This window comes from Hyaena hyaena, unplaced genomic scaffold, assembly GCF_003009895.1.
Source record: "Hyaena hyaena isolate Hyena2069 unplaced genomic scaffold, ASM300989v1 scaffold_152, whole genome shotgun sequence".
Classification (NCBI taxonomy): Eukaryota; Metazoa; Chordata; class Mammalia; order Carnivora; family Hyaenidae; genus Hyaena; species Hyaena hyaena.
This window is the reverse complement of record NW_024080784.1, coordinates 1681333-1703777: the sequence shown is the minus strand read 5'-3', so window position 1 is coordinate 1703777 and position 22445 is coordinate 1681333. Positions and strand designations below refer to the sequence as shown.

The window sequence follows — 22445 nt, the reverse complement described above, 5'->3', positions numbered from 1 at the left end:
CAAAAGACCCCAAATAGCCAAAATAATTTTGAAAAAGAAGAACAAAGTTGAAGGACTCACAATTTATTTCAAACCATTCGAAACAGTGTAATTCTGGCATAAATGCATACAAAAAGACCAATGAAATAGAACAGAGTCCAAAAATAAACATCACATATATGGTCAAATGATCTTTAACAAGAATGCCAGGATCTCTCAATGGGGAAAGGACAGACTCATTAACAACTGATGCCTGGGAGAACTGGATAGTCACATGCAAAAGAATGAAGGTGGCCCTTTATCTTATACAACATACACAGATCAACACAAAATGGATAAAGATGTAAACCTAAGACCTGAAACTATAAAAATCCTAGAAGAAAATTTAGGAGGAAAATTTCATGATTTTGGACTTGACAATGGCATTTTTTTTTTTTTTTTACCTATGACACAAAAAGCACAGACAACAAAAGCAAAAATAGGTAAACTGGACTATATCAGACTTAAAAACTATTGTGCATCAAAGGATACAGTCAACAGAGAAAAACATCAATAGGATAGGAGGAAATATTTTCAAGTTATGTATCTGATAAGGGGTTAATAGCCAGAATTTATAAAGAACTCCTTAACAACAAAAAAACAAATAACTCAATTAAAAAATGGGCAAAGAACTTGAATGGACATTTCTCCAAAGATGATGTACAAATGGCCAACAAGCATATGAAAAGCTGATCAACTCACTAAGCATCAGGGAAATACAAATCAAAATCATGACATATTACCTCACAACCAGTAGGATGGCTACTATCAACAAAACAGAAAATAATTAAGTGTTAGCAATGATATAGAAAAACTGGAGCCCTATGTACTGTTAGTGAAATGGTAGAATGGTGCAATCAGTATGGAAAGTAGTATGGAGGTTCCTCAAACAATAAGAAGTAGAATTACTATATAAATCCAGCAATCCCACTTCTGGGTATATATTCAAAAGAAGGAAAAGCTTGGTCTTTGAAGACATACTTGTGTACCCATGTTGAGAGCAGCAGTAATCCACAATAACCAAGAAGTACAAGTAAGCCAAATTCTAGGATACTGGATAAAGAAGATACTGTATATACATACAATAAGATATTATTTAGCCTTAAAGGAAATCCTGTCATAAACTACAAATGGATGAATCTTGAGGACATTTTGCTAAATTAAATAAACCAGTCACAAAAAGACAAATACTACAGGATTTCATTTATACAAGGTGTCTAGCATAGCCAAATTCATAGAGACAGAAAGTAGAAGGGTAGCTACCTGCGTCTGGGGGAAGGAGAGAAGAGGAGTTATTTAATAGGTATAGAGTTTTAGATTTGTAAAATCAAAAAGTTCCAGAGAGTTGTTTCACAGCAATGTTAATATACTTAACACTCTTGAACTGCTTAACTAAAAATGGTGAAATGGCTAAGATGGTAAATTTTATGTAGCTTTAACCACAACCTAAAAAATCCATCTATTATAAACTCCATTTATTCAAAAAAGTATAAGACAAAAGCATGAGCACTGTTAAGGACGGTGGAAGATATAAACATGATTCAAATCACACTTCTAGATATAAAAAATACAAGTCTACAAGCCCCCCATTGGGTTCTGCTCTCAAAGCACGTAGGCTGCTTGGGATTCTCTCTCTGCCCCTACTCAACTTGTGCTCTCTATTAAAATAAATGAATAAACTTAGAAAAAAAGGTAGCCAGAGAAAAAAGACACTTTCAGTATAAAGAATTAAAGGTAACAGTAGATTTCAGGCCAGAAAAATGAGAAGATAGTGGACTATCATTAAAGTAATATCATTAAAGTCCAGCAACAAAGAGACTGTCAATCTAGAATTCTATACCCAGCAAAAATATATTTGAAAACTGAAGTACAAAAAAAACACAAACATTTTTTTTCAGACATATGAAAGCTGAAAGAATTCATCAGCAGTAGTTCAACTCACAGTACGTGCTAAAGGAAATTATTCAGGCAGAAGGAAAATGATACCAGATGGAAAAGGAATTTGAAAGGAATGAATAGCCTTGAAAATGGGACAAATGAGGGTAGATATAAAAGCCTTTTTCCTAAAAATTATTTTTAAATACTTAAAAGAGAATTTCCATTTAAAGCTTATAAAACTAAAAATATATTGTGTGATTTAAACATATGTAGAACTAAACTGTATGACAACACAAGAATGAGAAGGAGAAATGGAAGTACAGTATTATACGGTTCTTACATAATATGTGACGTGGTATTAGACTAATAAGTTAAAAATAGACTAATCAGTTAAAAATGTTTATATAGGTGCACCTGGGTGGCTTAGTCAGTTAAGCGTCCAACTTTCACTTAGGTCATGATCTCACAGTTTGTGGGTTCGAGCCCTGCGTCAGGCTCTGTGCTGACTGCCAGCTCAGAGCCTGGAGCCTATTTCAGAGTCTGTGTCTCCCTCTCTGACCCTCCCCTGCTCACACTGTCTCTCTCTCTCTCCTAGAAATAAATAAAAATATGAAAAAAATGTTTATATAAACACTACAAATAAACAAAAAAATCCCAAAAAACAAAATACAGCAAAAAAGGTACAGATAATAAATAAGCCAAAAAAAAAAAAAAAAAAAAGAGATAAAGGAGAGTCATAAAAAATACGCAAGTAATACAAAAGAAGGCAAAGAGCAAAAACAAAAAACAGCTGGGACAAATAAAACACAAACAGCAAGACAGTAGATTTAAACCCAGCAATGTCAATAATCATATTAAATATAAATGGTCTAAATTAAAAAGAAAAGGAAACTGGGTAAGAAAATAAGACTGAACTTAAATGCTAACTACCAGAACTCTACTACAAATATAAACACATAAATAGATAAAAGTAAAAAAATGGAAAAAGAGTCACCATGCTAATACCAATGAAAAGAAAGGTGGGAGAAAAAAGAAAGAAAGCTGGAAAGGCAAAACTGACAAAGTAGATTGCAGAGCAAAGCCGATTACCAGAAATAAAAAGAGTCAGTTCACGATGATAAAGGGATCCAATCTGTCAAGAAATCACAACAATCCTAAACATGCACACATCTCATAACAGAACTTCAAAATATATAAAGCCAAACTGATGGAAGTTCAAGCAGAAATAGGCAAATCCACAATTATATTCAGAGATTTCAATACCCTCATCTCAAAAACTGACAGAACAAGTAGACATAAAATCAGTAAGGATAAAGAAGACTTGAGAAATTCTATCAATAAATTTGATCTAACATTTATAGCCCACTCCACCCAACTTTCTTTTCAAGTGCACATGAATCATTTACCGATATGGACCATATTTTGGGCAATAAAACTGTCTCTTAATAAATTAAAATGATTCAAATCTTGGGGTGCCTGGGTGGCTCGGTCAGTCAAGCATCTGACTCTTGGATTTTAGCTCAGATCCTGATCTGGTTTGTGAAATCTTGCCCCGTGTAGGGCTATTTGCTAATAGAGCATGGAGCCTGCTAGGGATTCTCTCTTTCCCTCTCTGTCTGCCCCCTCCTCCACTCGCATGCACACACACATACACACTCTCTCTCAAAATAAATTTTTAAAAACTAAAAATAAATAAATCTTTCAATGTATGTTCTTTGACCACAGTGAAATTAAATCAGAAATCAATATCTGAAAAATCCCCCAATATTTAGAAACTCATGCACATACCCATTTATAACCAATGGGGTCAAAGAAGAAATCACAAATAAAGTCAGCAAGGATTCCTGAACTGAATAAAAACAAAAATACAACCTATCAAAATTCATGGGATGCAGCCAAACACTATTTAGAGGGAAATTTTACAGAATTAAACATTTATATCAGAAAACACTAAATTAATGAGCTAAGATTGTAATACTCAAGCAAATCAAGAGCAAATAAAATGCAAAGGAAATAGCAAAAAGGAAATAATAAAGAATACAAATCAAGGACACCTGGGTGGTTCAGTTGGTTAAATGCCCCACCTTGAATTGACTCAGGTCCTAATCTCAGGATTAGTGAGATGGACCCTTGCATCAGGTTCCATGCTGACAGCGTGGAGCCTGCTTATGATTGTCTCTCTGCCTCTCTTCCTCTTTCTCTCTCTCAAAATAAATAAATAAATAAATAAATAAGTAACTTTAAAAATAAAAACAAAGAATAGAAATCAATGAAACTGAGAGCAGAAAATCAATAAAGGAAAGCAAAAGCTGTTCTGAATATCAATAAAACAGAAATCTCTAGTGAAAAGGAAACAATGAAAAAAAATACAGAAATTAACAGTCAGGAATGAGAGAGGGGACACAGCTACAGATCTTAAAACATTAAAAAGATAATAAGAGAATAATATGAATAATTTTATGCCAAGTTAACAACTTAGATAAAGTAGACAAACTCTTTGAAAGATACAAACTATTGATGCTCATTCAAAAACAAATGAACTAAAGAGCCCTCTGTCTATTAATGAAATTAAAGTAGTTATTAAAATCTTTCCCACAAAGGAAACTCTGGATACAGGTATGTAAGTCATTTAGTATTAAGTTTAAGATACATGGAGGGATCTAATATTAATTATCATCTTGTGCTGGCACTAAGAATTTTAATATATTTATGTTAGTATTCAGCAAAGTCATTCTGGAAGAAAGCTGTGGGAAGAACTGATTAATATGAGGCTACATTAAAACCAAGAAAATTGGTAACAATAATCCGGGGAAGAAACGATGAGGGTCTGGCAATGAACGGTGAGTGTTCGGACAAGACATGATTAAAACACAGATAGCTAGTAAAAAGAAAGATCAGACAGAGTGACTGACTGGACATGAAAGGCACAGAGAGTGAAAGAGTAAGGATACTCCATGATTCTTGGCTTAAACGCTGGAAAAACCATTCATTAGGATAGAGAATATAGAGGAGAAACAGATTTGGGAACAAGAAGATATGTTTATTTTTCAACATATGAACTGATTAATATGAAGCTACATTAAAACCAAGAAAACAAGAATCCGGGTAAGAAACCATAAAGTCTAAAATAAATCAGTGGCAATGAGGGGTGAGTATTCAGAAAGGACATGATTAAAACACAGACAGCTAGCTAGTAGAAAGGAAGATGAGATAGAATGACTGACTAGACATGAAAGGTATGGAGAGTGAAAGAGTAAGGATACTCTGTGATTCTTGGCTTAAACACTAGAAAAACGATTCATTAGCACAGGGAATATAGAGAAAAAACAGATTTGGGAACAAGATAATGTTTATTTTTCAACCTATGATATACTTAGACATCAGTGTCTAAAAGATATATAGCAGGCAATGGGACATATGGAATCAACACTTAGGAAATACATGTAGTTAAGCTGCTCTATCTCCCAGGAGAACTGCAATTAAAGCCTTCTCTATAACTGTAAAATTAAAATTAATGGCTTCTATCTGTTAAAAGAATTTTAGAGATAAGAAGGTAGTTAAGGAGTCTGAGAAAAGAAAGTCCCTTTCCATATACTAAACTCATAGTACAAGAGACCCAATTTCAGTTATCTTTTTCTTGTCATTTGGAATAGTAAAACTTTATTTATTTACTCTATCTGGTTTAATGAGCCTGACATACTTTCTTCAAGTAAAAAAAAAAACAACAAACCTAAGAATATGAAATCCTCTCTCCATCTTTTCCCTTGTTTTCTATGTGGCTACAATAACTTCAATTTTTTTATTCAACTTTGCCTATTGCCTGTAAAACATCCTACTGCCTTGTTTTAAGGTTTTATTTATTTATTTGCCATTTTTTGACTTTCCCTTACTCTATTTGAGAACTGTATTTTTAAAATAAAAACACAACTGTTTAACTTAGTCAAATAAAGGCAACACCATTTTTTTTTAACATGTCTTATTAGCCAAGCAATGTGTCAAATGCTTTACATACCTTAGCTCATCTAATTTTCAAAATAAGTATCTCCATTTTATCATTAAATAAACCTGAACCTTGAAAAGATTTCATAATGAGTCCAAAATCACACAACTGATGGACTGAAGAATTGAGACTAGGTCTATAGAGCGCCAAAACTTGCACCACGTAACTTAGCAAAAGTTTTCTGCTATCTGTAACACACGTTTTACTGAATGTTTTACCAAGGTGCTTTTATTCATGCAACAAATAGGACTGCCTACTACATGTCTTCAAAACTTGCGCTGAAACACTTTTAACAGCTCCTTTCTCCTACTGTTTCTGAAACTGGAAAGCTGCATACAGTGCACTTTTTCCCCCTTTACTTCCTCTCATTAAATGTCAAATTCAATCATGTTATGATTATTATCAGGTAGTGGTGCAGCCACAGCCATTTCCTGCCCAGTTCCTGTTCACTACTCAGAATGAAGTCCAGGACTCTTTCCCTGTGCTCTAAAACTACCTGTTCTAGAAAGCAGTTGGTTTTTCTCATCTGAAATCTGATCTCTGTATTTTGTGTCATTTTTGGCAATGTGTATGAGGCTAACACGTTGGACAAAAATGCAGCTTTCCTAAACGTCATTTAATATTTTTGATTTTGTCAAATAATTCTGGTCACAAAGTGATTGACATTTATCAGTCCAATGAAACATTTATGGTTCTGTGCTAACCTGAAGGGAAGATGCACGCATGGGACCTTGTTCTCAGATTTTTAAGAACAGTCCCAATTTAAAACATTCTGTCCCACCATCATGCCTCACATTTGGATTCAGAAAAAGCAGTCAACACATGCAAAAGGTAGTTTGCAATATTGGCTCTGTGTGGCTACATACTAGATAAAGGGGTTTAAGGAAGGTAACAGTCACTTAAGATTTTCCTTTTTTAAATAACCCCAAAAGACATCCCACAAATTAAGTGGTGTTAAATCTTCCTTTACAGTTAAGAATGAAACATCACAATAAATAATGAAACTGTTTAGCTGGACATGTTTGGAAATGAAGTTTTAACTGACACTGGGGAAAAGAAATATTAAAAGGTAAATATTAAATAAAAATATAACAATGCAAAAACTGTTGAAGATTTCCTATAATTTAAATAACTAAGTATACAATTTCCAACCACCAAAATTGGGTAGTACTCACCTTGCCCAGTCACATTTATATACAATAATCATTTAAATTTGGCCTTCACAATACTTTTTTACAAAGCTACAATTACTTGCCATTCCTTCAACAATCCACATTCCTTTTTTTTTTTTTTAATGTTTTATTTATTTCTAGGAGAGAGAGAGAGAGACAGTGTGAGCAGGGGAGGGTCAGAGAGAGAGGGAGTCACAGACCGAAACAGGCTCCAGGCTCTGAGCCTGCAGTCAGCACAGAGCCCGACGCGGGGCTCGAACCCACAAACCGCGAGATCATGACCTAAGCGAAAGTCGGATGCTTAACCGACTAAGCCACCCAGGCGCCCCTAATAGTGTTCTTTAAAAAGAAATTCACTCATTTGACTTTAAAATTTGAAACATTATAAAACCACTACCCATTTATAAAATCTGAGACTTGGATGCATATATTTATTGAAAGCCACTGGTAATCAGGGCATTTCCTTTTACAGNGGCAGTCAGCACAGAGCCCGACGCGGGGCTCGAACCCACGAACCGCGAGATCATGACCTAAGCGAAAGTCGGACGCTTAACCGACTAAGCCACCCAGGCGCCCCAACAATCCACATTCCTGTTCCAGGACCCTGCCTCCTGTTCTATGTGGAATGCCCTTCTTCCCCAACCATGAAAACTACTCGACCTTTAAGGCTCCAGAGACAGCTCCCTGCTAAACCGCCAATCCCTTCTCTACTCTCTCTGAAAATTACCGTCTTCTTTACAGTGCTTACCAATGTGTCAGTACTTTATATATTCTGTTTAATACTTAATATTCCCCTTTGAAGTAATATTCTTTCCACTTAATAGATAAGGAAACTGAAGCTCAAAAAGGTTTGCTATCATGTTAAAGGACAATAAACCCAAACAAGAATTCAAATACTGGTATGTCTAAACTTCAACTGATTTCTCTTCCATTAAATCACAATTCTATAGAACTCTCTTATAACATATATATTGTATTTTATTACCATTACCTGTTAAAATATTTCTCTCCCTCACTACGGACAGGGAAGGTGAATTCATCCTTACATCCCCAGACACATTTAATAGTGCCTACCACACAGTGACTCAAAGTGTTACTGAATACATACAATATTCTTACTCAGTTTATGATTTTGCAGCATTATTTTCTGCTGATTAGTCTCCTTGTACTAGGTCTCTAAGAAGTCCCCGTGGTGGCAAAACCTATTGGCTTGTAATGTAGGCTTTGTAATGATTGTACAGATTTGAATCCCTCTCCACCAACTTATTACCTCAGAAATCTTGAACAAATGAGTTAACCTAGGTTATGGTTAACTCATCTATAAAACAGAACGATAATCATAGTACATACTTTATAGCAGTATAAAGATTAAATGAGATAGTATGTAAGTAATTCGACTATTTTTCTATCCTCATTTTTTCTACATGCCACTGTAAGTTTTCTTTGGCTTGGTTTAGTAAAGGCTTTTTCATCACAAATTCCTTGCAACTTTGTATCAAATGAGCTAGCAAAAAGGCTGATGGTTTAAAAATCGGTCAGGCCAGGGTGCCTGGCTGGTTCAGTCAGTAGAGCATGTGACTCTTGATCTCAGGTTTGTGAGTTCAAGCCCCATATTGGTCGTAGAGCTTACTTAAAATAAATAAATAACAATTAAAAAATAATAACAAAATTAAATTGAAAAATAAAAATTGCTCAGGTAACCTGAATAAACTCAAAAAAAGTTTATTCCACGAGGTTTGGCTATGCAAAACCTCCATGGTACACCATACTTTTTCCTCTTACTACATTTTCATGCCTATCAGAAAGTGGTAAAGATTAGAAAAGACATTTCCTACCTTACTAACACCTAACTTAATGGTATCCCATGCATGCACACAACTAACCTGTGTGGGAGGCTGGCTACTTCCCCAGGAAGAATTTTTCCTGGAACCACCTTGTGTCTGGACTCCAGCATGGCTCAATCTCCCCAAGCCTCTAGATTCCTTTCCTCTGGTATCTGGAGGCTGAGCCACTACAACTGACAGGGGACACCCATTTCCTTCTCTTCAACGTACCAATGTTTACTCCAAGAAGTTAGGATTTCAAATTGTTGTGATAATTTACAGCTCTTTAGGCTAAAGTGCATAGTTTCCAAATTCTCAGAATTCCCCCCTTACAACTTTAAAAATGTTATGAAAGAATCCAGTTTGGGAGGAATCAAATTTTCAAAAAACACATAATCTCTAAAAACAAGAGCAAACACCACGGCTATACCCAAAGTCTTAAAGAAAAATCTTAAAATGTCTAGTTGGCTAAAGCTAACCAAAAACTGTAAAATCAAAGCACACAACAAAATAACCTCAAAGTAAGCAGCATATACCATAAACAAAGACACTGAGTGTAAATTACAAAATATTTAGTACATTGAAGAATTTAAAAATTACTTGGTATGTAAATGCTGACATTAATAAATTGTTTCAGACTGTCCACTTCCCTAGTCAGTATATGATGATATAAAGCAGTTCCTTTTCTTTCTTTCTTTTTTTTCCCCTTTGGTCAGGCTAAAAATAGAGTGATGGATCAGTGACAGAATGATCTCCAAAGTTATACAAGGAGATGTTGAGTTTAGAAGTCATGACTCGAAGGAACAATACCAAAATACTGGCTGTCAACATTAGGCAGATAAAAATAAGAAAAGGTAGAGCAAGCTGCTGGACCGCTGTATTGTTTCCAGAGGGGAAATAGCCCCGAAGGCCGCTGAGGATTTCAGCACCCGCTCCGCAGTCTGTACTGGAATCAGAAAACTAAACTGTTGCCTGCTCGGTGGGTGCAGGGCAGGGACCCTCCCTCCGACCTGCGTCCAGCAGGCGCACAGTCGCCCCCTCCGTCCAAGCCCGTTCCTCCGGCCGCTAGCTGACCTCTCCCGCCAGAATGGGCTCGGCCACCCGATGCCCCTGCACGCCCTCCAGGACCCGACGCGCCCCCAGTACAGAGCCAGGGGAAGGCAGCGAGGGAGAGGGGCCGCGAGAGGGGGCGGAGGGGCGGGAGGCGGCGCTGGGCTTTGGCCCTTCACTATCGAGGCTCGAGGACTGCAAAGGCTCGAGAGGAGGGAAGCTGAGCCTCTGCCACCGGTCAAATGATGGGAGAGGACCGCGGCTGACCCCGGCGCGCAGGTGCCAGCGGCTGCCGGGGAAGTCACCAGCGGCAGAGGGCGACGCGTTGGCCCGGAGCCCCCACCTCCATCCTGCCCGCCGCTTTCCTCCGTCGTGCTCCATCCCCAGGATTCTGTCAGAACCGAACGACCTCCACACGGCCCGCCCAAGCACGGAGGTGATGCCGGCTCTTACCGTAGGAGCGGGCGCCGCGCCGCTAGGAGGCGGCTGGGGTGCGCGCGGGAGACTCCGAGGCGAGCGCCGCCGCCGCTGCGGGAGCCGGAGGAGTCACAACGAGGCTGCCGGCGGGAGCGCAGCCTCCAGAACTGTCGCCCCACCCCCTATCCCGCAGGATTTTGCGCCGGAGCCTGCAGTCTCCGCGCGCTGGCGGAGAGGAGGAGAAAAGGGGCGGGGCGCCCTCGAGGGCGGAGCCTAGCGCTGCCTGGTCTGATTGGCACCTGTGGGCCCAATGGGACTACAGACACTCCAGGCTGTGCTTAGATTGACTTTCCTCCTAGCCGGTAGCGGTAGAGAGGCGGGCCTAGTGGCTTCTCTTACAGCCGCTTTTTTGACAAACTCGAACGTAAGAAAAGATCGGTTGGTTCCCACTGGCAGCCAAATGGTCCAATTGCCACAGGGAAAAAGGCCTCTGAACTTAGATTGGCATCCTCTCTACCTATAGGTAGAGAGGGTAGGCCCTGGTGAGAACCTGCCCCGGATGTGGGCGTGGCCCTGAGGTAGAACATACAGCCTCCGCCGCGGTGGTTTGGAGAGGCGGAACTGAGATCTTTTTCTTGATTATCATGTGACGAGTTCTGGATTTAATGGAGGAGAAAGCGTGGAAAAGGCCAAGGATCGAAACTGGCGAGTTTTCTGATCTTCGGGCCCCATTCCGCTCTCCGGCCAGCGGCGCTGCCAGGTGAGTCCCGGGCTCCCGTGGGCCGGGCCGGCGTTCTCCCGAGGTGCATTTTCCTTCCCAGTGCCAGTGGCTTCCTGAAGCCTCGGAGGGTTTTTCTCTGCCTCCCACCCCCCTCCCACTCCCTCCCAAAAGGACTGACACCTGCTTGGCACCAGGCGTCTGCATGCGTTTTGGATCCTGTGCAGGAAACCGCGTCCGACTCTCAAAATCTAGGGGCTGCCCAAAGCACAGAATGGAAGAGTCCGAATAGGGCGGACCGTCGGTGTTTGAAGACTAAGGGCGAGGGTAGTTTAGGAACATTCGGAAGTTCTAGGAACAAGTAGGCCCGAAAACCATGTAAGTTGTAAGCAGAACGCTGTTCCTCTGAAGGAAGGTTAAGTTCTCCAAGGCCGTTGCAGCAGGGGCTTTTCAAAAGCGACTCGTTATTTAGAGGAATTCTGTGTTGTGGACTCATGAGCAAAACTGTCTTTGGGATGAGGCGAGTTCATGTGGATGAGGACTGGCGATAGCGAGGGAAGGAAATGGGGGTGGTGTGGGCAAATCAGTGCATGCACACACAACTAATAGACGCTGGTACTGTGGGCAGAGTCCTTTCAATTTCCATTTTGGGGCGATGCAGAACGTTTTGACAATGGATGAGGAAGCCTATGAACTAATAACTATTTTCCTGGTACCAGAAGTAACCACCTCAAATGGGACTTCAGTAGAGCAAATTTTTGTGTTGGAGAAGGCAACACCCTTCCTTGAGGAGAAAGAAGCGTAGTAGTAAGAAACAAATACGATTGCTTCAATTAGTGAAGATTTATGAACGAATGAAGTAAAATTAGCGTTGTAGCTCTACAACCAGAATTCTTAAAGCGGCATTTAATTATCGTCATAGTGCTTCTCAGTTGAGGGCATTTTAATATAAGTGCGTACAGAACTTTGTTGCATCCCACATTATAAAACTTGAAGCCTTAAGACTGCTCTTTGTTTCCTTCCACTTCCAATCCTAAAGTTCCTGTATTGAGTGAAGCTACCCTTTGTATGACCAGGTGCTTACTCAGTCTTAACATGCGAAAAAAAATGAACACCGACGCAGCCAGTGACCAATAATGGAAAAGTTGTATTTAAGCAAGTGTGTTATCATAAACTTTTTAAAGGTTCACAAAAATGGCCAGATAGATTGGTAATCTTGATTTGGGATTGAGAAAACTTGCTTTACAGCTTGAAATCCATTTGTGTTAATCAGTACACACCCCTCACACCTCTTCCAAATTCAGCCCATACCCCACTATGGCAGCCTCTGGTCAGGAAAGGAGACCTAGAGAAAATGCCTTCCTAGGAGTAAAAGCATCTGCTTTTCATACTGCAGTATGAAGTATCTGCCAGCTAAGTAAATGAGTGCTAGAAGATGGGTATAAGGGGAAGAGGGAAGTTTGGAGATCCCTAAGTCACTATTGTAATAAAACAAATATATGTTCTTGCCCTTTGATAGCTACCCACTGTTTAAAGTAGTAGAGATGTAGCAAAGAATATCAGAGTTCTAAAATATAATTAATTAAACATGCTAATTCAGGGCATTTTATTCATCTAGCTCGTTTCTTCACTTTTTCCTGGTTTCTTCTGGCATTTTTACTCCTAGCCCTCATGCTTTTGCTACCTACCCCACCACCTTCTGATCATTTCCTCTTTCCATCAAGTGTTCTCTCTCAGTCTATCACTCTGTGGCTTATTTCCCCCAGCTTGTAATCATACTTAGATTCTTCTTTTCCTGAAAAATTTCTTCTCAACCCTTTTTCAATCTCATTATTTGTTATCTTTCATCTTTTTCTTCCTCCAAATGTTTCAAAAGAATAATATGCTGTCAGCTATTTGCATTTCGTTATCTTCTGTTAATTCCTTACCCAACTGCATGCAGTCTGGCTTCTGATTTCCATTCTACTTACTCTTTTTCCAAATGGTCACAAGGTTGGTATAAAAAACTTGAACAAGTATAGAACATACTGTAAACCTGTATATGAAGATTAAGTGCTTATACTTATGTATTGTAGATGAATGAGCCCCAATAAAAATTGCAGTTTTTAAAGAATTAGTGATTTTAGTAGTGAAAAATAAAAGGGCAAAATATTCTGGAAAAGAAATCCAGGAGTAAGCTTTTCAGATATTAGAGCATATATCCTAGAACATATCCAATCATAATCATATAGTACTAGCGCAGAATAAATACAGATCAGTAAAAGCGAACAGGGGTATAAAAAATAGTTTTGGGTTTCCCGTCAGAGGCCTGAGTTGAAGCCTCACAATGGGCATAGAACTTACTTTAAGAAAGAAAAGGAAGGAAGGAAGGGCCTTAATTATTAAATAATTAAGCATCTAATAGTAACAAAATGTCAAAAGTTTAAGTGATCGTGATTATTGGAAAGCAGATAGTAAAAAAATATGATCTATACCACAAACCAAACAATATATAATGAGTAGTATTAGAAAGAAAAATTCAGAATAAGAAAATAGGTATTTATTAAGAATTCCAATGAGAAAGTTTAATTTAAAATATACAGCCCATAGATTAAACTAAGTGAAAATCCAGTGTAATCAATGTTCTATATTATTTTAGCCCAATGACCTCTTTACTTGAGTAATTCTATTTAATATCTTACTTTTTGTGTATATTTCCTCCTTAGTAAAACTCCTTTTGATTTTGAAAGCTTTTTCTTAGTACATCTTGAAATTGAATGAAAATTTATAGATGTACAAATGTATAAAAAGAGGTTAAGAATATCCCTGAGGTGTAGGAATAAAGTTATGAATACCTGGACTTCAGTGACAGCAATGAAAAGGAACAGACTGTTCTTGAGACATTTTGAAAGAGCTTATGCCCAGTTGATACACTAAAAATTTTATTGTATTTTGTCATGGTTTTTAAGGAATGGTGCATATAATGTTGTCAAAGATGGCTACAAAATTTTACAGGTTTTGAAAAGAATAGAATTTTTCAAAATTAGAAAATCTGTGAGTGGGGGAAGAGCCAGCTTTGTTCACCAGGAATGGAAGTGATTTTTTTTTTTTTCTGGTATCAAAACAATCTTGACTTTTTTTCCTTCTCTTAGGGTCTATTTCCCTTTTTTCGACTCTGCAACAGCCTCTTTAAGCTGTTTAAATGAGAATGTCCTTGGCTCAGAGAGTACTACTCACCTGGCTTTTCACATTACTCTTCTTGATCATGTTGGTGTTGAAACTGGATGAGAAGGCACCTTGGAACTGGTTCCTCATATTTATTCCAGTCTGGATATTTGATACTATCCTTCTTGTCATGCTGATTGTGAAAATGGCTGGGCGATGTAAGTCTGGTTTTGACCCTCGACATGGATCACACAATATTAAAAAAAAAGCCTGGTACCTCATTGCAATGTTACTTAAATTAGCCTTCTGCCTTGCACTCTGTGCTAAACTGGAACAGTTTACTACAATGAATCTGTCCTATGTCTTCATTCCTTTGTGGGCCTTACTGGCTGGGGCTTTGGTAGAACTTGGATATAACGTCTTTTTTGTGAGAGACTGACTTCTAAGGACATCATCTCATTTTATTGCTGTTCAACAAGCTGTCGTTAAAGTGTTCTGAATCTTTGCAAGCTTGAAGAAATACCAGAGAACTGAGAAAAATAACCAAATGTAGTTTTATACTGCTTCCATAAAATAGTCTTTGTGAATCATGGACTTCTAGTCAATCCAAAGCTTATTCAATATTTGAGTTATTAATATCCTTCTTATTCTATATAAATAAAGTTTGTTTTTGACCTTATTTTTCTACTTGACTCTTGAATAATCTGTTATAAGTATGTGGTCAATTCTTTAAGTAAATACAAAGTCTTTAATCTACATTATTTGGGTAGGAGTTTAATATATCATGGCCCCATTATGACCAACATAAATGGTCATTTGTGCTTATAAATTATGAAGAAAAAAACCTAGTTAATGAAATATTTAGGTGTGCCACTTCATGTTTACATTCAGAATCAGTTTGACAGATTTTTATGTAGGCTAACCGCATTGTTAACTTCCCCTTCTGTTTATGACCCATGAATAACAGGTGGCATATTAGAGCAGAGGCTTGCCTCTTCTTAAAGTTAGGGGGGCCTTTTATGCTGGTTAAATCAGGACAGACCCCATTTGTGCCTGCTGTCCTCAGCCTCAGGCATTTAGTGCCCCTTTCACTCTTAGAATATCCTGGCTTGAGAATTTATAGATCATCCTCCCAAGGCACTTAACCCATTCCAGGGAAGCACAGGTGACATTACGTATAAGAATCCCAGTCTTAAGTGTATTATAACCCAAAACAGGTGATGGTTCTCCCCCTACACAACCTCATTTTTAGCTTCAGGAAGAACCTAAAGTAGTATTTTATTTGTCTTAAAAAATACCTAACCCACAAGAAAGTGATTCCTGGCTGCCAATACTTGAGAGGATTGCTTTGAATATAGCATTTTGGTGTAGTTCTCCTTTGTAAAGCAGATGACATGATAAAGTTTAAGTTACAACACCACAAATTAATGTAGCTTATGAAACTACAGAGCTAAGCTAAATAAAAATTATCAATTACAAGCATTTTGCTGTCTTATAATTGGTATATATGCTATTTTGAGCATCTAAAAATAAGATGGAAAGGGATAGTTAATATGGGGAACATAATGTTCCAGACTTGATCAGATATTTCTGATTCAACTGAGAGATCCAAACCATTTGGTCTCTCTAATGATAGATTCAAAGTAGAAAAAAGCTTTCATCTCTTTGAGAAACCAGATAGGAGGATTTTGAAATTTGGCAAAAGCTGTATTTGTGCATGTATTATCTCAGTATGATCTCTCACAGGGAAAAGGAAAAGGACTGCACCACATGTGAACAATTAGCTAGGTCAGGAGTCAGCAAAACTTCTCTGTAAAAGGCTGTAGAGTAAATGTTTTAAGCTTTGTGGGCTATATGGCTTCTGTCTTCAACTATTCAAATCCGCTCTGGGGCCAGAAAGCAGCCATAAATCATGGCTATGTTCCAATAAAACTTTATGGACAATGAAATTTAAATTTTGTAAAATTTCCACATATCACAAAGTTACTATTATTTTGACTTTTGTTCCAGTTACTCAAAACTATCCATTTTGTCCCACAGCCATACAAAAACAGACCCCCAACTTGGGCCATAAAACAAGCAAATCTCTGTATGAGATTTTCTAAGAGAAAAATATGGGACAAGTCTTGGAGGAAACGAGAGAGAAACTGGGTTATTATATCTGAAAGGCCACGTAATAACCAATGTTTTGACCTATGAGGATCAATTAATTGTATCTGAAAGGTTCCCAGAAAGAACTTTTTCTTAATTTGTTATACTAACACCGTAAATGCACAACTTGAAGCAGCATGGTAAGTTATTGATGTGTGCCTCCTTGATTCTGGCACCAATTCAGGAGTTAATTCAGTTCTGACAGTACTTGAAATAGTATCTCATCTCACAGGCTAAGGATCCAATTCCAGCAGATGCCTCCTCTTCTCAAACTTCAGATACCGATTACAAATCTAGGTTGTTACCTGTACTTCTCACCCACCAGCATTAGACTGGATGTTCACATGACTCCTTGGTAATTTTGCTAGAGCAGCTCACAACCCAAACATTTTACTTAATAGATTACCAGTTAATTATAAAAGGATATAACTCAGGAACTGTAAGATGAAGAAATAGTAAGGCAAGGTATGGGGAAAGGGCAGGGAATTTCCATGCTCTCTGGGCACACCACTCTTCCCCCATCTCTTTGTGTTCACCAACCCAGAAGCTTTCTGAACCCCGTCCTTTTGGGATTTTATGGAGTCTTGATTACATAGCATATTAAAGAAATCAGTGGCAACTGGTAATGGAAGTCAATTTCCAGTTCCTCTCCCCTGAAGTATAAAGAAGGGGGGACTGGAAGTTGCAACCCGTTAATCACATGGTTGGTTCCTCTGGCAACCAGCCCCTATCCTTAGGTTACCTAGGAGTTTTCCAAAAGTCACCTCATTAATATAATCAAGAGACACCTTTATTACACTTAACATTTAAGTTCTAAAGGTGTTAAATTCCTTTGCCTGGAATAGGGATAAAGACCAAATACAGATTTCTTATAAATCACAGTATCACAGCCTCAGTGGTTGGAATACATTTAAAATATTAAGTAATTAAAGACAGGATAGAAATTATGCTCACAGAAAAAGCAAAACTAATGAAATAAATAATATTGCAGAAAAATAACTTCCTGTTTGTTTTTAGTTATTGGATAATTCCTTTATAAAAGATGTTTACCAATGGTGTTTATAAAAAGAACTAACACACTCTGCCTTAAGAAAGAAACTTAAACATGAAAGTATGGAACATGAAGGTTCTTCGTGAAGCCAGTATTTTCCAGGTCAGCATGGGCAAAAAATAACCTGGTTTGGGGCAAAAGATTTATCAAAAATTCTAGTAAAAGCAACTTGTGAACAAAGTAACTTTTTTAAGACTTGGAAATATGAAAAGTAAAAAATATTGAAAGAATGCACAGCTTAATTCAGCAATATTTCATGAACACAGAGGCTGGGTATGGTGGTACAATCAACTTACCACATAAAAGATGAGCCCACCAATGGAAGACTTTCAAGCACCAAGAAAAATAGTTGTGCAAAGCTTTGAGAAGGAGACATCCATCCATGGACTAAGGTTTACTGTAATTTTAAAAGTTTTTAACCTTATGAATTAGGCTGTTTTCCATTCTGCTTTTTCACAGTGCAGCAAGTAAGAGTAACCAATGTTGACTAATGAACAGAAGTAATGGTCAAAAAAGGAGAGGAAACCATAGAACCATTTTCATGTAGGGCCAGGCATATTACTATGCACCTGTGTCATCAAGAAAAGCATAGTCATTTCACTTTTCTGAAGACAATCAGAGTGCTTTTAGTATTACACTAAGAAACAAGCCAGAAACTACAAAAGGAGTTTGATCTTGATTGGTCATGTTTGCCCAGTAAATGTCAGTGGTCCTCAAAGTATTGTTGGTATTCTTATAAATCATGACATAGATAGTGAAGGTACACAGGAATGAGTATTAGAACCAAGAAAAAACAAAAACCTCATTACAATGACTGAAAAACTAAAGCCCACATAAATGAAATGTAAATCAGCCCATGGGCATTGACAGATGGAGAAGTCTAACTCCAAATGCTATTTCCACAAATGGGTTTGCTATTGAAGAAAAAAAAAATAGAAAGTATCAGTGGAAGGTACGTACCAGTTATCAAATGTTAGATAAGGTAACCCTGGGTTAAAAGCTTTTATGAGAGGGATCTACTTTATATTTTAATGTTCTACTCTCATTTTGCTTGCCCTATGTTCAAGTTTTCATAACTATAATCATACTGGTAATCTTTTTTTTTTTTATGTCTTGTTTATTTGTGAGAGAGAGAGAGAGAGAGAGACAGCGTGAGCAAGGGAGGGGCAGAGAGAGAGGGAGACACAGAATCCGAAACAGGCTCCAGGCTCTGAGCTGTCAGCACAGAGCCCGACGCAGGGCTTGAACCCACGAACTGTGAGATCATGACCTGAGCCGAAGTCGGACGCTTAACCGACTGAGCCACACAGGCACCCCAATCATACTGGTAATCTTACACCACAAAGTAAATTTACAATCACTATCATCTATATACCACAAACACAACTTTGTAATCAGGAAAAGGCAATCTGTGACAAGATGTGATTTTGAATTTCTTGCTCAGGGCAAAATAGTGAACTAGGAAGAAATTTGTTTCTGAGACCTACCTTACCTCCACCACAACCTCACCTCAACTTTTTCCTCTTCCCAGATACCTGTCCTTTGCCCAAAATTACAAAGAGGTATACAGAGAAGAATTAGTGAGAAAGGTGTGAAATGATTAGGCTAACCCAGAACCTAGCTCTTCTATTCTTTTTATTATTAATTCCAGGATGAGAAGCTAACACTCGTGTCTACAATATATAAATCAATGTGCTGAGTAAACATTTGGCATGTTGTCATTTAATTCTCACCACCAATTAACAGAATAGGTATTTTCCCCCATTCAGCCATTTTACAGAAGAAAAATATAAACTAAGAAATTTCGCAGTGTTGTACAAGTGTATTATTCCCCCTTTAATTACCCACAGCTGTGCTACTCAAATGCCCTCAGCATAGTATCATACTGGTAAAGTGGCTTCACACAGGTCTGTGAAAATGTGCCACCTTTCCCACTCCTTGTCCCAATCATGCAACAGAATGGATACAGACTAAAAACACTAGTGCATGTTATAATCTTCAAATTTTTCAATTTTTGAATATTTACAGTATCAATAGGGAGACTTTGTTGCCAAGCAAGACTTAGTAACAGTTAAAAATCTGCTTCAGATTGAGATATTAAGGTGCATTTTATATGATTATTTGCCATTTTATTCATTTTAGCTAAGTCTAGTTACATTTTATCCTTAATTTGTAGTGAGTATATCTCTAGTTGAAGGAAAAAAGTTGGGTTCTATAGGTTTAATAATCTTTACAATATTTACTTTCTCCGTGTTGCCCAATGGGCCCAGGTTAACAGGTCGTTTCTTAAACTTATTCATAAGACTGTAAATACAAAATAGAAACTTGGTCTCTTTACAGTGCCTGCTGATCTAATTTTCTCCACTTTTCTTTCTATTGCAATTCTAGAATTACATTATGAATCAGAGTCAGAGAAAGACTTTTTAAATTATAGAAATCTACATAATTTGTTTCTCCCACTCCAAGTTAATGTCTAGCAGCTAAGGTTCCTTCAAATATTTATTGAATACCAAGTGAATACACTGGATGCTGAGGATACAAAGGGATGAAAAAATGTAACTTCTAGCTTATGGTTTAGCCAGAGCCCAAATGTGTACTTAACTAACATGTACATTAAATAATATGCACGAAGGGACACAAAAAGCAGAGGGAAGAAATGGTTCTACACCCACTTTGGGATAAGGGGACAGCTGGAACAGACAAATCAGTAAGACACATGGAAGAGATGTTTAACTAGAATTTTGAAAAAATGAGTAAAATTTCACCATTATATTCCAAGCAGAGATTTCCCCAGCAAAAGCAAAGAATTTTAAAAGTACACAAGGGAAATGGCAAGTACTGGCACCAGATAAGCTGAAAATTGGGCACACACTTTAATGGAAGGTAGTAGCAGATGAAGCTGGAAAGGGCGGGCCATATGAAGTCTTTGTGGCGCAATGATGAACATTTGGCTTCTATTTAGGAAAGGAGCCATGGAATATTTCTAAGCAAAAGAGTAACAATCAGGATTTGTCTTACAAAGATTAAGCCGGTAGTAACAATGAATTGGAATGGGGATGGGGCAGAGGACTGCAGACAGCCTACAACATTTTAGGCCATTTTAAGAGTCCAGGTGAGATAAACATCTACTATGACTGAGCATCTATTATAACAAGAAAAGCAGACAAATTATAAAACCATTTCTGAAGACAAGAAAATCTCACAACACGTTGTATATAGTTAGAAGAAAAGATAGAGAAATCTGATTACTGTGAGATGACTAGGTAGAGAGATAGTGATACCAATCACCAAATTAGGAGGGAATGGAACAGCTAATGCCTGGGGGCTAGGGAAAATAACTTAGATTTGATTACAGGGATTATTAGAGCTGCAGTGAGAATCCAAGGCTGATTGAAGTCATGGGGTCATGAAGATCATGCAGGGACACAGTATAGAGACCTAAAGAATCTGAGACTGCTTTAAGTAGTGGTGAATAGGCAAAAGAAGACCTCCAAAGAAATGGAAAAGCACAACAGAACAGTTAGGTCATACATACGGAGTTTTAAGGAGTAAATGATTGTTCACAAGTGCTTCAAGGATTAAACAGAAATATTAAGAAATGAAGCCACTGAATTTTGATCTCAAAGATCAAAAAGTGATCTTTGAGAGAACCATTTAAGCAGGGTGATTAAATTTGAGGATTAAAACAAAACTGTAGTGAGATGAGGAAGTGAAGGCAGACAGATTTCCAAGAACTCAGTCAGGGAGATGGAACAATAGCATAAACAAAAGCCAGACTGAAGAAAAGTAGGTTTTTTTTTTTGTTTGTTTTGTTTTTGTTTTTTTAAAGAAGACAGATCTGAGATTTTTCACATACATGTCTAGCTTAGTTAAAACACAATTTCAAAGAAAGAAGAAACTTGAGATGTAGAGGGAAGATGTGGAACTGCCTGTCCAAATAAAATTTTAAACACTGTATAATGCAAAATATTTGCAAGTATACTGACTTGTCTCTGAATCTTCCCACTTAGTAGTCTTTAGTAGTACAAAAGCAATAAACTTTATAGGAAACCAAACAGATTTAACATTTTAAAAAATATAGATGCATAAATCATAAATTTAAAAATGTGTAGAAGGATCCACAGTTCTCATATTTTGATAGTGAAGTTCCTGGAAGGCAGATAATAGTAATAAAACATACAAGTGGTATGTCTTTATTTTACTTTTCATTTCTAGTTAACAGAAATTCTATTTGCCCACATTTTATTCTTGGAGCATTCACATTACGTGATTGGGTTTAAGTCCTCAAAGGGAAGATAACCTGAAATGCAGGATGTTTTTTCCCCCTTCCTTTCCCTGATCTCCCAGGAGAGATATGGTATATAACCTCTGTAAACTTAGAAAAGACACTGCCTTTTAGCCTCTTGCGCTTAACATTCTAAAGAGCAAGCATTCCATCTGTACTATGCAGTATGTCACAGAACAGAAAAGCCAGAGCAGAGATAGAGATTTATCTTTCTCCCTACTTGTCTTCTTAATTATGTTATCTGAGATACACTGTCAGTGCTTAATTAAGTCTTTCATTAAATACACAAGGCATTCCAAAACCAAAATTTTGTTCACATATCAAATTAGTTACACCAGGTGGGAGAAAGATTAAGCAACAGCTCTCCTACCACTCTAAAGACCTAAAACCCATCATGTCACTTTTTACCAGCTTAAAAGTGTTTGGAAAACAATGGCACTTTTGTCCTCCCCTCCAGGGAGACAAACAGTCCTGTCCAGAGGGAGGGAAGTGATTTAGCATGCCCTACCAGCACCCATACCTAACTAGTTTAGCAGCCGTACTTAAGGTAATCCTCTGTATTCTAGGTTGGCATGAATCAACTTTGGATAATTAATTTTTAAGAGAAAAAAAGATTTTCAAATTGGAATTCAAGATCTTATGGTTTTGAGACAGAGAAACAAGAACTTTTAAAGATGACAAGATGAAAATAAAATGCCAAATATAAGAAAATAATTACAAAACAAGGTAAAAAGATTA

General features: G+C 37.6%; 2 protein-coding genes across 4 annotated transcripts in view; one reads left to right on the top strand and one right to left on the bottom strand.

Annotated features, from left to right (window-relative positions):
* Positions 1 to 10553, bottom strand: part of PHTF2 (putative homeodomain transcription factor 2) — a 128615-nt gene extending 118062 nt beyond the window's left edge. For all 3 annotated transcript variants that reach the window (XM_039239119.1, XM_039239120.1, XM_039239121.1), the window contains exon 1: positions 10395 to 10553. The gene's annotated coding sequence lies outside the window, so the exon portion shown is untranslated. The remainder of the gene's footprint in view (positions 1 to 10394) is intronic.
* Positions 10554 to 10925: 372 nt separating this feature from the next.
* TMEM60 (transmembrane protein 60) lies at positions 10926 to 14899 on the top strand. Its single transcript, XM_039239079.1, has 2 exons — positions 10926 to 11118; positions 14208 to 14899. Exon 2 carries the CDS (start codon positions 14258 to 14260, stop codon positions 14657 to 14659), a length of 402 nt encoding a protein of 133 aa, XP_039095010.1. The 5' UTR covers positions 10926 to 11118; positions 14208 to 14257; the 3' UTR covers positions 14660 to 14899.
* The last annotated feature ends 7546 nt before the right edge of the window (positions 14900 to 22445 follow it).

Bases quoted from the DNA above. Each gene is read 5' to 3' on its own strand.
- TMEM60 (XM_039239079.1), top strand. From the start codon at position 14,258: ATGAGAATGTCCTTGGCTCAGAGAGTACTACTCACCTGGCTTTTCACA.